At 38.5% G+C, this 12,502-nt stretch overlaps 1 protein-coding gene across 1 annotated transcript in view; it reads left to right on the top strand.

The window, feature by feature from the left end:
- Window positions 1-11,653, top strand: part of LOC124169371 (chaoptin-like) — a 37,609-nt gene extending 25,956 nt beyond the window's left edge. Inside the window, exon 6 of the mRNA XM_046547962.1 lies at window positions 11,178-11,653. Coding sequence (XP_046403918.1) covers window positions 11,178-11,352 — 175 coding nt within the window. The 3' untranslated portion in view covers window positions 11,353-11,653. The remainder of the gene's footprint in view (window positions 1-11,177) is intronic.
- Window positions 11,654-12,502: the final 849 nt, after the last annotated feature.

The raw sequence follows: 12,502 nt of genomic DNA, 5'->3' as shown, positions 1-12,502 counted from the left end.
CAGGGGGTATTAGGTCACCAGCCGCATACAACTAAAAAAAAATAAAAAGTACTCTAACGAGGTTGGGGCTAGCGTTTATTAAAGTCCTTCATGGTTCGGGGGAAAAACGAATTCCCATATCTATCCGTTCGGCAAACATTCTCTCTTAATTTATCGCTTTTTTCAGACCTGGAAATATAGTGTGGCTCTAATAGTATGTTCTCTGTGTCTCTCTTAAAGATATCCATTCTCAATTGTTCAAACAATCTAAGCCTAGCGCGCAGCCTCAGAGTCTCCAACGGCTCCCAGCCTAATTCGCTTAACATCTGGGTAACACTGTCTGTACGCCCGTAGCAGTTTTTGACGAAACGCGCAGCCTTCCTTTGTATTTTATTCAGTTCGCGGATTAAGTCTTTTTGCACCGGATCCCATACACTCGCTGCATATTCAAGGTGCGATCGGACGAGAGCGAAGACCTTTCTTTTATTATCTCATCCGAAAATCTTCCCACAATACGCTTGACGAATCCTAATTTCTTCACGGCTATACCACAAATATTCTTTATATGTGTTCCCCACGTGAGATTCGAGGTTACAGTAACTTCCTGGTATTTCACTTCGTCTGTTGCCTTTATATTAATCCCATCCACTGCATAAACATGGTTAGAGTTGGACGAATTCCGCAAGAAATGTACCGCCATGCATTTGCTCAGATTAAGTTCGAGTCCCCACTCTTGCCTCGACAAATGAACGTTGTTTAAGTCAGATGATAGAATTTCATAGAGTGATCATTAATTTCGCGATAGATGACAGCGTCGTCAGCAAATAAACGTATTTTACTGCCAATGCGGGAGCTATGACAATCACCAGCGAAATACTAATGATTATGGTAGCATTTTTCACTTAATTTAGTTCATTTTTAGAACAAAACTTAGCCAGCTCAAAATACCAGTCGGAGACCGAGTCCAAAGATTGTCAAACTAACATGGTGGAACTTTGACCACGGCAAAAACTCGGTAACAGCGCCTCCAGATATTTACAACCTCCTTGGTTACGACGCTCAATGCCGTACCGTAGGTTGAAGGCTTACATAGAAACATAAAGAACGCGCGAGACATGGCAACGCAGCTCCACGGTATAAAAAAATGGTGGTCTGAGAGAGACTAAATTTCCGAAGCGCTAAGGCACGCCTGCTGTGTCCTGATTGGCAGAGGATGAGTCAAGTGTCGAGAGACTTTACCTCCGCTTACCCCAGTGGCGCAGCCAGGGGGAAGGATCCTGACCTTCCCGAAATATAAAAAAATTATTTTTCCTTCATAAAAGAAAACAAAACATGATCATGAATTTACATAATATTTCTTTAGCGAATGAAGTTTTTTTTATTTATGAAAAGTGTTAAAATTAGTTTAAAACCCTCTACTTAGTACCCTGTTTTTAAAAATGTCCTTCCCCTGGTTTTGGACCCCCCTCCCGCCCCGAACGAAATTCATCCCTACGCCACCAGCTCTACCCCACTTGCTTTAGCCACACCCGCTCAGCCGCAAAGAAAGAAGTGAGCGGTGCCCTGTGAATTATATCCCCGGTCTTAGACCGAAGCATTTGCTTGGTCCGTGCAGCCCTGACAAAGGTTATTGTTTCGCTTGCATGTATGCGCGTGTGAGTGCGTTTATGAGTGGGTTTGGATATTATTGGCTGGGGCTAAAGCATTTTTGGTATACTTGTGGTTCGTTGGTCACGAGGCTCCTGGCTATCGAGATGTCGCGGACCGCTTCAACGTCATCCCCAGTACCCTAAAATCTATTATTAAGCGAGTAAATAATTTTATTTTGGGTACGGCTCCACTTTTATTGAAGGAGACTACGAATCAAGAAAAAAAATGCCATCAAGCGTAATTTTCAGAGGGTAAAGGCTTCCCTGACGTAATTGTAAATGAGTTCTATTATTAAGTATCAAATGCATTTACGTGCTCCATCAATGAGAACAGCATTAAGATTTTCATTCAATACACAGATTCAATCGATGGAACACATTTCCCATTACATAAGCCGGTGGAAGACCCTGAATCTTACATAAACAGGAAGAAGTACTTTTCTGTTCAGTCCCATTGCCAGCCATTGTCAATGAAAAGGGCAAAGTCATTGATGTGTTTGTTGGTTATCCTGGCTCTGTACATGACGCCGGAGTCTTAAAGAATAACTCCATCTATCCTGAGCTTCCTAATTATTGCCAAGGTTTGTTTCCTTGGAAATTTTGATTCATTACTAAACTTACCTACTGCATGGGCTTTTCCTGATACCATGTTGCATAACTTTTTCATTGCATCGCTCTGAAATATGATTTCAAAATCCTACTAGATGTATCTTCCATCTATCAGGTCAGGGTTATTTACTGAGAGATAAATCGTATCCATGCTCCCAATATATGATAACACCGTATATTGGCATCTCACTAGAGCCCAAAGAAATGTCAATTTCATTCACAGTAGTTGCCGAATAACTGTGGAGCATTCATTCGGATGGTTGAAGCAGAGGTTCCGGTAACTCCACCGTCTCCAAGAGAGGGACATGGTAGAGCTGGTCAAGACCATCCATGCATGCTGCATCTTGCATAATATTGCAGATGTTGATGATATGGATGGTTTTGACGAGCCTCTGCCAGAGGATCATCCAGATAGGTATGCAGAAGCCCTTCAGAACAGGCGAGATGCGGATGAAGTTGTGGATTACATGGGAGACCCAATTGATGCTGAGGGGGGAAAATTCTTCGGGATGAAATTTGCAGACAATTGGCAATGAGAGGGGCTAATTTGTAGATAGTAACTCAAGTTGGATTTTTGAAATTTTAAAAACAACGTACAAAATTACTGTACCAAATATTCTCTTCACTTCTCTATGAAAGTCATTAATATGTAATTAAATTATTGCGGCTCCGTAATACACAAAACAAAATGAACGTTATGTTAACCGTATTAAAAATCCTGTCTTTTTAAAGTTTTAAGCGTCTTGGGGGGGGGGGGGGGGGCACGTGCCCCCGTTCCCCTCTCCTAAATCCGCCTATGGGGATAGCAGTGCAATATAATAGAGAAGAGAGTTAGTGCAATGGTTCCATATGGAAATTTATACCTCATCAATCATAGGTAGTAATTGTAATGAAAAATCACTGATGCGTCATTTATAATATATTACCTTCAATAATGAAAGACATCATTCCATCGTTGCCGATAAGGAACACATCGCGCCCATCTAAAATAAGAATTGCTGTCATTTTAGCAAGCCTTTTTGAATTCGCTGAAAACTAACTATGAAAAGCTGTTATCGCTATTGTGATTGGGGATTGCTACACTCAATTTAAGGGGAAAATATCGAACGCGGAACGATAGTTAAAACTGCCGAGGTACAAGGTACTCGAGGAATCGATCTTGCTTTGATGAATTTTTCCGCCCCGCAAAGGTAGCTTAGGAAGAAAAAAGCTGTTAAATTACGAGCGCAAAGAAAAAAAGTGTTGTTTTTAAAAAAATCCGTCTTCTATAACCGCTCAATGCCGATTAAGTTTTGCTACTTCTTACGACGAACATAATTCCCACCAACTAGTATATTTTCTGTTAATGTAAAATGGAATATATGCCTTCACATGGCAATTTACAAATACAAATTTATAAATTGTCTTTTCAAAGCAACATCCAATCCTTCAGTCATAACTTATTATTATGGCAGACACGGAAGTACGGGGGAGGTAAAATGATTTCAGTGATTATAGGAATTTGAAATATTAACAATTGCAACCCCCGATGTAATTCGAGACTCATGCCATTCGCAATCGTTGTGTGGTGGACAACATTTTAAAACAATTGACATAATAATAGCACTCAAAATTATGAATTATTCACCCAGCCTGAGAATTTATTTCGTTGGGAAAGTTAAGCCAAAATGAAATTCCATGCCATAGTTTAATAGCGGTGTAGTACTAAGAAACAGTCGTGATGAATGGCATCATTTTGTCGACAGTTGAATAAATTCATTATTATTATTATTATTAATATTTCACCCAGTGAGTTATATTTTTTGATATCAGATGTTTTATTTACGAAGAAGTAACGTCAAAATGATATTCTTTCCAATTTTCTATAATGGACATTTATTTTCAGCTGGTTCTCGTCTACTTTTTCCCACGATTCCTGAAGTTGCACCTTCTGCTCCACCTCCGAAGGTGGTGCAAAAGGTGCAGATAAAAGATGCACCTTTGGAATCTGTACCCGCGACGCGAACAACGCTATGTATTCAATAAAGTTATGGGACTCATCAGCCAATGTAACCAAACAATTTGCGTAGCAGGAACGTTCAATAACTATATGAGTCCCATACGACACTCCATAACTTATCGGGCAGAATGAGTGGGGTTGAATAGCTATGAGTTCCATAACTCTTGAATTCAGTCAGAATGTAAACTTTATGGTATGCAAGTTATCATTACCGTATTTTATTTTACGAACATTGAACATTAATTATCCTGGTCATCTCGAATATACTTAAAAACAGTGTATGTTAGTATGTTCCAGGAGCAGAATTTTGTGATAGCTGTGAGTATTTGAGGGATTACTTAATTTTGATAGAAACATTGAGGAAAACACTGAAAATTTCCTTTATTATTAAATTTGGTTTGCCTCAAATTCTTTTTTGACTGATAAAGTTTACAATAGCAGAGTATGGAATTGATAATAAAATCATGAAAGAGTGATTAACCTGTAAAGTATGATATAATTGAGATGAAATGTGACAACATTTAGTAAGTAGTAGCCAACAGTAATTGCCTCATACACATGTGATTGACAGAGCAGCTACAATAATTCCGCTGTTAGAGAACCAGTGAGGACAATGTACTGAAGGTGTATTTAGTGATTTTGATCAAATTGGAATTCATTTAATTTCTATAGCTCCTGTACTTAATAAGAAGTTTCACAATTAATTTCATAATTAGAAATAACCTTAAACTTGATTGTTTCTGGCTTCACTTTGTGAAAATCCATTCTTAATAATAAAACGTTATTGTACTTTTCCACACGATTTAATTAATTACTCCCAATCTCATGTATAGGGGGTTTATTCTAAAACATACTACAGCAAATTTTCCCAAGTCAATGTATGTACTTGACAGGGGCCTATCTCGCTGGTGCTGTGTTATCGATAGGATTCGCAAAGTTGAAGGCACCAGCTCTAGCAACTGTTGATGAGATTAAACTCAGGATTGTAGGAGAGGTGACTGCCATGAATCTATCTGAGGAACTGCTTCTCAAGACTGATGAAGCTAACAAAACCTTCCTCGAAGTCATGAATTATATCACCCATACAGACCCAATGCTCTTTCGTGGAGCGATTGACTTCACATCAGACGAGTTTCTTGCCGCATGTAATGACCGTGAGAATATAGATGTAGGTCCATTGGATGGCAGATTCAAAGTTGCCTTACCCTGGCAGGACGGTGTTAAACTAGGGGCAGGCAATATGAAGGATGCAACAAGGATCTGTTTGTGGTTGACGACCAAACTGTCAAACATTTACAAACAGTGCAAAGCCGAGTTGACATTTTCGTATCTGATATCTATGTGTCGACGAGGGTCCGCCACCGCACAGTTCCTCAATAAAGTATCAGAAGACTTGAACAATGAGCTGGGAAAAAACATAGCTTTTGATGAGGATCTCACCAGAAACATTTCAGATCCAACTCCTGGAAAAAGGATTTAAATACGTTCCCGACCTTCCCATAGGCAAAAGAGAGCTTGAAAACTTAATCATAGACTGCGTCGCAGCCCTATTTAATAGCAACAGGGGACATAAATCAGTGTTCTCTCATAAAATTTCCAATGCAATTAAGAGAATTAACCCCACAGCAAAACAATTTTCCAGTGACTTGAAACCCTTGAAATCCGTCCAAAAACTGTTAAGGGAAGAAAATTTAATTATTGAGAAAGCGGACAAAGGCAACGCAGTTGTTGTGATGGGCAAAGTTGAGTACGCGAAAAAGTGCAACGATTTCATTGAGAACAACCCTGTAGTGGAACTACCTAATGACCCAACATACAAATGTCAGAAGTTGCTGAAAAAAGCCCTAAATTCTACCCCAAGTATCATTAAAACAAATGAGATGTACAAAGTAACAGTGATGAACCCGCAGGCACCAAGATTTTTTGGTCTTCCAAAGTTACACAAAACAAACATTCCAATCAAACCCGTAGTCTCAAGTGTTGCTGCACCATCAAGAAAACTAGCCTCCCACCTCAATTCAATCTTCAGAGAATTCACCGGATTCAAGCCAAGATACGGGGTGAAGAACTCAACTGCACTGTGCCGTCTTCTCACCCAAAGAGAGCCCCCGCCATCCAAACATACGTTAGTATCCTTCGACGTGAAAGATTTATTCACCAACAGTCCAATTTCCGAGGCTGTTAAAATAGCAGAAGAAACACTGAGGAAAGCCGGAGCCGATCCACCCTTCCTCGACGATTTTGTGAAATTGCTGACAGTGTGTGTGGAAGAGAATTATTTTAAATTTAATAACAAATTCTACAGACAGAAAGAAGGTTTGGCAATGGGGTCTCCGCTATCGCCGCTTTTAGCGGAACTATATATGAACAAGTTTGAAGAAAAAATTTTCAGTGAAGATTCAGTGAACACCAATTTTATCCATTGCTGGTACAGGTACGTTGACGATGTGTTTGCCATATGGACTGGTACTATGAGGCAACTGGACATATTTTTGAATAAACTGAATACACAAGCCAAAAACAAAGTTCTCATGTGAAAAAGGATCCAACCATAGTATCAACTTTCTCGATATCACTATTTCAACCTCGGAAAAAGGCTACGACTTCAAAATCTACAGGAAAGAGACTACCACCGACCATGTCATCCCCTCCGACTCCCGCCACCACCCCTCTCATAAGCTAGCCGCCTTTCATGCCATGTTAAACAGAGCACTCAACATCCCCCTCTCTGCCGAGAACCTCGCCATGGAAATCAAAACCATCAAAAACATTGCAGTTAAAAACAGATGCGAAGAAAGTGTCATAGATAAATTGTTAAGGAAGAAATACTCCCTCCGGGCACAGAAAATGCTATACCATTCATCCATTCATAATGAGCATAAGAAACGCTGGTGCAAACTGAGTTATTATGTAAATATTTCACAGGCAACCGCAAACCTTTTTCCCAGAGAAGACTTTAAAATAGCATATTATAACACATCTAATTTAAGGGCGTTATTATGCAATACAAAAGATAAAATTGACTTAAATGATAGAAGTGGCATTTACAGACTCAAGTGCAGTGACTGTGAGACCTATTACATAGGCCAGACTGGACGTTCGTTCCGAGTAAGAGCAGAGGAACACGGAAGGCATTTGAGAAACGGGGAGTTAGAAAAATCGCATTTTGCGAAACATCTATGGGAGAGTGACCACAGGAGCAATTTTGTTCCGGAAATTCTCCACCTTGAGGGAAAGGGAAGAAGGATGGACTGCTTGGAGGAGTTGGAGATAAGGAAGCATTTAAAAAATGGAATTTTAGCAAATGAAAATATTTTTGTAAACTATTCCCCGCTCTTGGAGATCCCCCTGAAGCTGAGTGACGCTCCAACCCCAACGCAACCCTCCCCTACCAACGTAATAGCAACCAGATAAACAAGAACAAAATAACTGTTATTATAACATATTCTGTACCTGTTGATGTTGCCTCTGCGACGAAACCGGTCGTATTAATTAAATCGCGTGGAAAAGTACAATAACGTTTTATTATTAAGAAATAACCTTGTTTTATACTATCCATTAAGGAAATTATCACATATGTTCGATTGGCATTCCATTGCCAGTGAAAGCCAGCATTGCCATCTTGGTCCGACATCGGCCCAATGTGGTAGACTCCTGGGGTATCACTAAAAATGTTTGAGCCATGGATACTACACGCGTTGGATCAGAAAAAAAGGAATAAGTTTATTCAACCAGATACTTTAACACTAATGGAAATTTCGAAGTTTTTTCTCAATGAAATTTCTATAGAATTTAGAAATTTGGAAAAATTTGATTATAAGATTGGCTTTTTAGCACCTACATTAGGTGACCTATGCTCATTAAATAGTATATGTAACATTTTTTATGCTACCATGCGTCGAATTTCATTGGAATATTCACTTCCTAAATATTTCGTAATTTCATAGGATGGAGGAGAGTGAAGCATCCTCAACATCCTTTGATGAAAAGTACTTGAGATATTGAGAGTTGTACCAAGAATAGGAGTCATAAGGGAGCGACAAAATCCATTGCACCTCTACAATGAATAAGAATTTGCGAAATATTCAGATAAAATAAGACTTTGGTAATGGACATTATACAAATAATGGAAAATAATTTAGAGCCACTGACTAAAAGAAGCAAGCCCATCACATCTCTCAATCAATTGCTTATTACCCATAGATGTTTTGCTACAGGAACCTTTCAAATAGCTGTAAGAGATACATTTAGAGTTCATAAATCAACAGTTAGCAGGATAATTGGAAAATAAGACATCAATTGGCCTCCTCCGTCTATAACATATTTGTTTCTCTAAAAATGACAATTTAGTAAATATGAAAACAGTTTTTTTATGTTGCTGGGTTTCCTTCAGCAATTGGTTGCATCGATGGCACACACATTCCAACTAGGGGGGCTTATCCAGGGGGATATACTGCCGACTTGTTCCGCAATAGAAAAGGATATTTCTCTATCAACGTGCAGGCTGTTTGTGATGCAGACTTAAAAATTATCGATATTGTTTCCCGATGGCCTAGGTCCACACATGGTATTACCATTTCAATGCTCCCTTTATTCGTGCCTGCAAAAATACGTAAAGTTTACTTATGCCATAGTAGGAAAAAATTAAAATCAATGATAAAATTACATGGGTAGTGTATGAAGCCAAGAGCGACACTGGGTTAATTGCCTGGTAGAAATGACGAAGCAATTAGTCAGACTGCTAGTCAGTCAGAATGATTGCTAAATTTGTGTTTATTAGGGCAGCATCTTTGTATTAGAGCCCTACTGATTCACGCTAAAATTATAATGCAACATACACCAAAGCGAAATGAAAACAAGCCTTCATTAGAATTCAAAATGCATTGCAATTGGTTGACAAATGATTTTAAGGTGACGTTGGGATGAAATAGTCATGATTTATCACGGATAAGGCTATTCTAATTTGCAATTAAAAATGACTGGTAGTATTTTATTTTGGTGCCCATTCTCAAATATTGCCCTAAAAGATTGTAATCCATGCTTCTTCTCAGACTTCTAAATCACCAAGACAGCGAAATGACGTATGAATAATTGAAAGAAATATCGTCAAATGAAGATGCAAGTGAACATGAAGGCAATCAGGGACCAGAGGAAGTTAAAGTGTTAACCGGAAGAGTTCTCGCTGAAGGGATTGATCAAATTACTGCAGCTTTGGACAGCTTTTGTGATAGTGACCCAAACTTTGAGCGCAGTAGCACCGTTAAGCGTTAAGTTTTGGAAAGTTTGTCTTGCTATAAAGAACTAATTCGAATCAAAACGCCAGACTACTTTGGATACTTATTTTTTGGCATCAAACCCTGTAGCGTCAACGAGTACGAGCAAATAAAAACTATCCAGCAGAATTTTTTCCACATTCCTTCTTTTGCTGACAATTCTATCAAAAAATATGTAGGTAAAGAATTACCTGTACCTTTCTACTTTTATTTACGTACCTTTTGTGACAAACCAACGCGCGCCTTTGGTTGAAGCGCCGTCATGAACACGGACGTGAGTGCTTTCTATGTTTATATTATTATATATATAAATATGGAAAATTTTAATTTACAGTCTAATTTGATGTCTTTTTTCGAGGTTTTCGTTCTTTACCGATGATAAAAACTCGTCAACAGACGGAAATGAATTACAAACCCCCGAGATAGCATTTATTCTGGATATTAGCCCACCCGCTTGACAGGAGGGAATTTTGAAAGCACGTACGAGTTTTTTTTACGCAAATTAAAGTCTTTGAATGAGTGCCAACTATTTTTAAAGATGTTTTAAACTATAAACGTTATTATAAATTATAAATAACGTTTCATAAGGCTATTAATAGGAATATATATGGTTTATAAGAAATTCGATACCCAACACATATGCTACCAGGAACGCATCCTTATCTTCCCAATGTTAAAACGCTCTCATGTAGCGCAAATTCGTACAGCGCTAAGACCCCAAGACCTATACGAGATATGGGAGTATTGATTAAATGGATTGGTCATTCACAGTCATGATTGGGGTGGATGGTTAACTGGAAATTTTCATGGAAAAATCTTATCTCAGTTGCAAAATCTGCAATTATAGAATGGCTCTGTAAATGGAATCATTTGCACATATGAAATGAGAGCTCAATTCCGCGACGTTTTCGTAGAAAATGGTTGGAGTATGGGGATAAACAAGTGCGGAATGTTAAAATTTGGAAAATTTATACCATGTCAGGACTTCGAACGGTCCATAATCTCAAATTGAATTTTTGAACCCCAGTATGACAGTTATGTAGAGACGCTCATGTACGCAACAAACGTAAATGCAAGAACAAAGGATGAAACAGCCATTATGGAATAAAATATTTTCTCTCGCCAAGTTCTTCCACAGATGTATTGCCAGCTCTGGTCATGGGAGGTTTCCTCGGATTTGATTTCTTCACCAAATGCTGCGGGAAGGCAAAAACCGATGGAATTGCATTAGGTTTCATCCATCTTCCGCCAAACTTATTGTTGGTCATTTCAATCAAGGAAATATTCACAGGAAAAGAATTAAATACACATTTATTTCACAATGGGTGTTCAAGTTACTAGTCCGTCGGTCCCCACTCGATACGATATTAAATGGCACATGCACTGCATTGCACAAATGGTATCCCAGAAATAAATATATCTATGGCTAACACGGCATTAATGTTAACAGGAAAAAAACTTACCAGTGAAAAGAAACAAAACTTCCTTTAAGAAATCTCTCCTTGCAACCGAAGGCTGTACACGTATTCACCATGATGCAGACGCGAATCACGTGATACACGACAAGCTTATGTCGACCATTTCATATGAAGTCGTGCACCAGCATTTCTGTGTGAGCATAATTTTCTGAATGAATTTCTAATTTCAATCTCTTTTTTATAATTACAGGAAGCCGGACTCGGTCAATGGAAAAGCGGTCGCGGAAGTAGACACCTGGGCTTATCTTTGGCTACCTATGATTGGATTTTGTACGAATCACGCAGGAGTTCAGTCAACGTCGGGACGACTCAAGACAGCAACCAACGTCACTAAACCGGAAGCGCTGGGTGAACCGCCGACATAGCGTTGTTTGTCCTGCTGATGTCATTCGCTGAGTTTTGTTGGTTACACAACTTGGTTACACAACATGGTTACACCGTCAATTGAACCATATTAAGAAACCCGGGCAGACCTTTTTTAATAGAAGTATGCTAAGGTGTCCTGCAAGGTTCAACACTTAGACCTCTTCTTTTTATTATAAGCATAATGGCCTTTCACGTTCAATTTCCTCTAGTAATCTACTTCTCTAAGCTGATGATACTCCCTATCTTTTACAATAAAATAATCTGAAGTTGCCCCAATGAAAAAGTTGTATAAACCTGAATAAAATTTGTATACATTTTTATACAAATGCATAAAAATTTTATACGTTGTATCCTGTATGAAATTCCAACTATATTAACCCATTTACGGCCAAAGGTGCGAAAACGCACCATTTTTTAATTAGTCCGTTATAAATTATCCACCCCTTTTTTAAATAGTTTCTCCATGGTAAATTATTCATTAGATAACAAATGTATTTTTATAACCATTTTATTTCAAAATTTAAGTGTGGAAAATTAGTTATCATTTTTCAAGTTTTGTAAATTTCTTGCTCATCGAGGGCTATCAACTCAATATTTTTTTACAAGTGCCATAAAAATATTTATGAATCAAAACACTCGTATTATTAACGTACTATAAATGCTAAATCACTACAATTTTTTAAACCATCTAATGTATTTAGAGATACAAAATTTTGACACTTGTTTTTAATGGTGCGTTTACGCAACTTTGGCGTTTGGGGGTATGGCACACTAGGGCAAAGGCACCGTGCGGAGGGACCTTGGCCGCTTACATTGTACTCCACCATGAAGCTAATCGTGGAACGGATCTAAGCACTTATAGGTTTCAAATACCATTATATCTTTTTTCTTATCTTATTGGTGTCGCAGCTGTCGATTGGTACAATGTGACTTCATTCTGTCGTTAGATACATTGTGAACTAATGAGCACCCCTGAACGAGACCAGTCGGTTCTTGACTGTGAGTAATGTATAGTTTATCAAACAGCAATGGTCATTCAGAAACAGAACGCCACTACGAAGACATCCATAGAGTTTACCTTCCAACTCAAGAAGAAGGCTTCAAGAAGGTATATACGCAGGTACACTACCATAGGTATATACGCAGTAG

Source organism: Ischnura elegans, chromosome 12 (genome assembly GCF_921293095.1).
Source record: "Ischnura elegans chromosome 12, ioIscEleg1.1, whole genome shotgun sequence".
NCBI lineage: Eukaryota > Metazoa > Arthropoda > Insecta > Odonata > Coenagrionidae > Ischnura > Ischnura elegans.
This window is presented reverse-complemented; position numbering and strand designations above follow the sequence as displayed.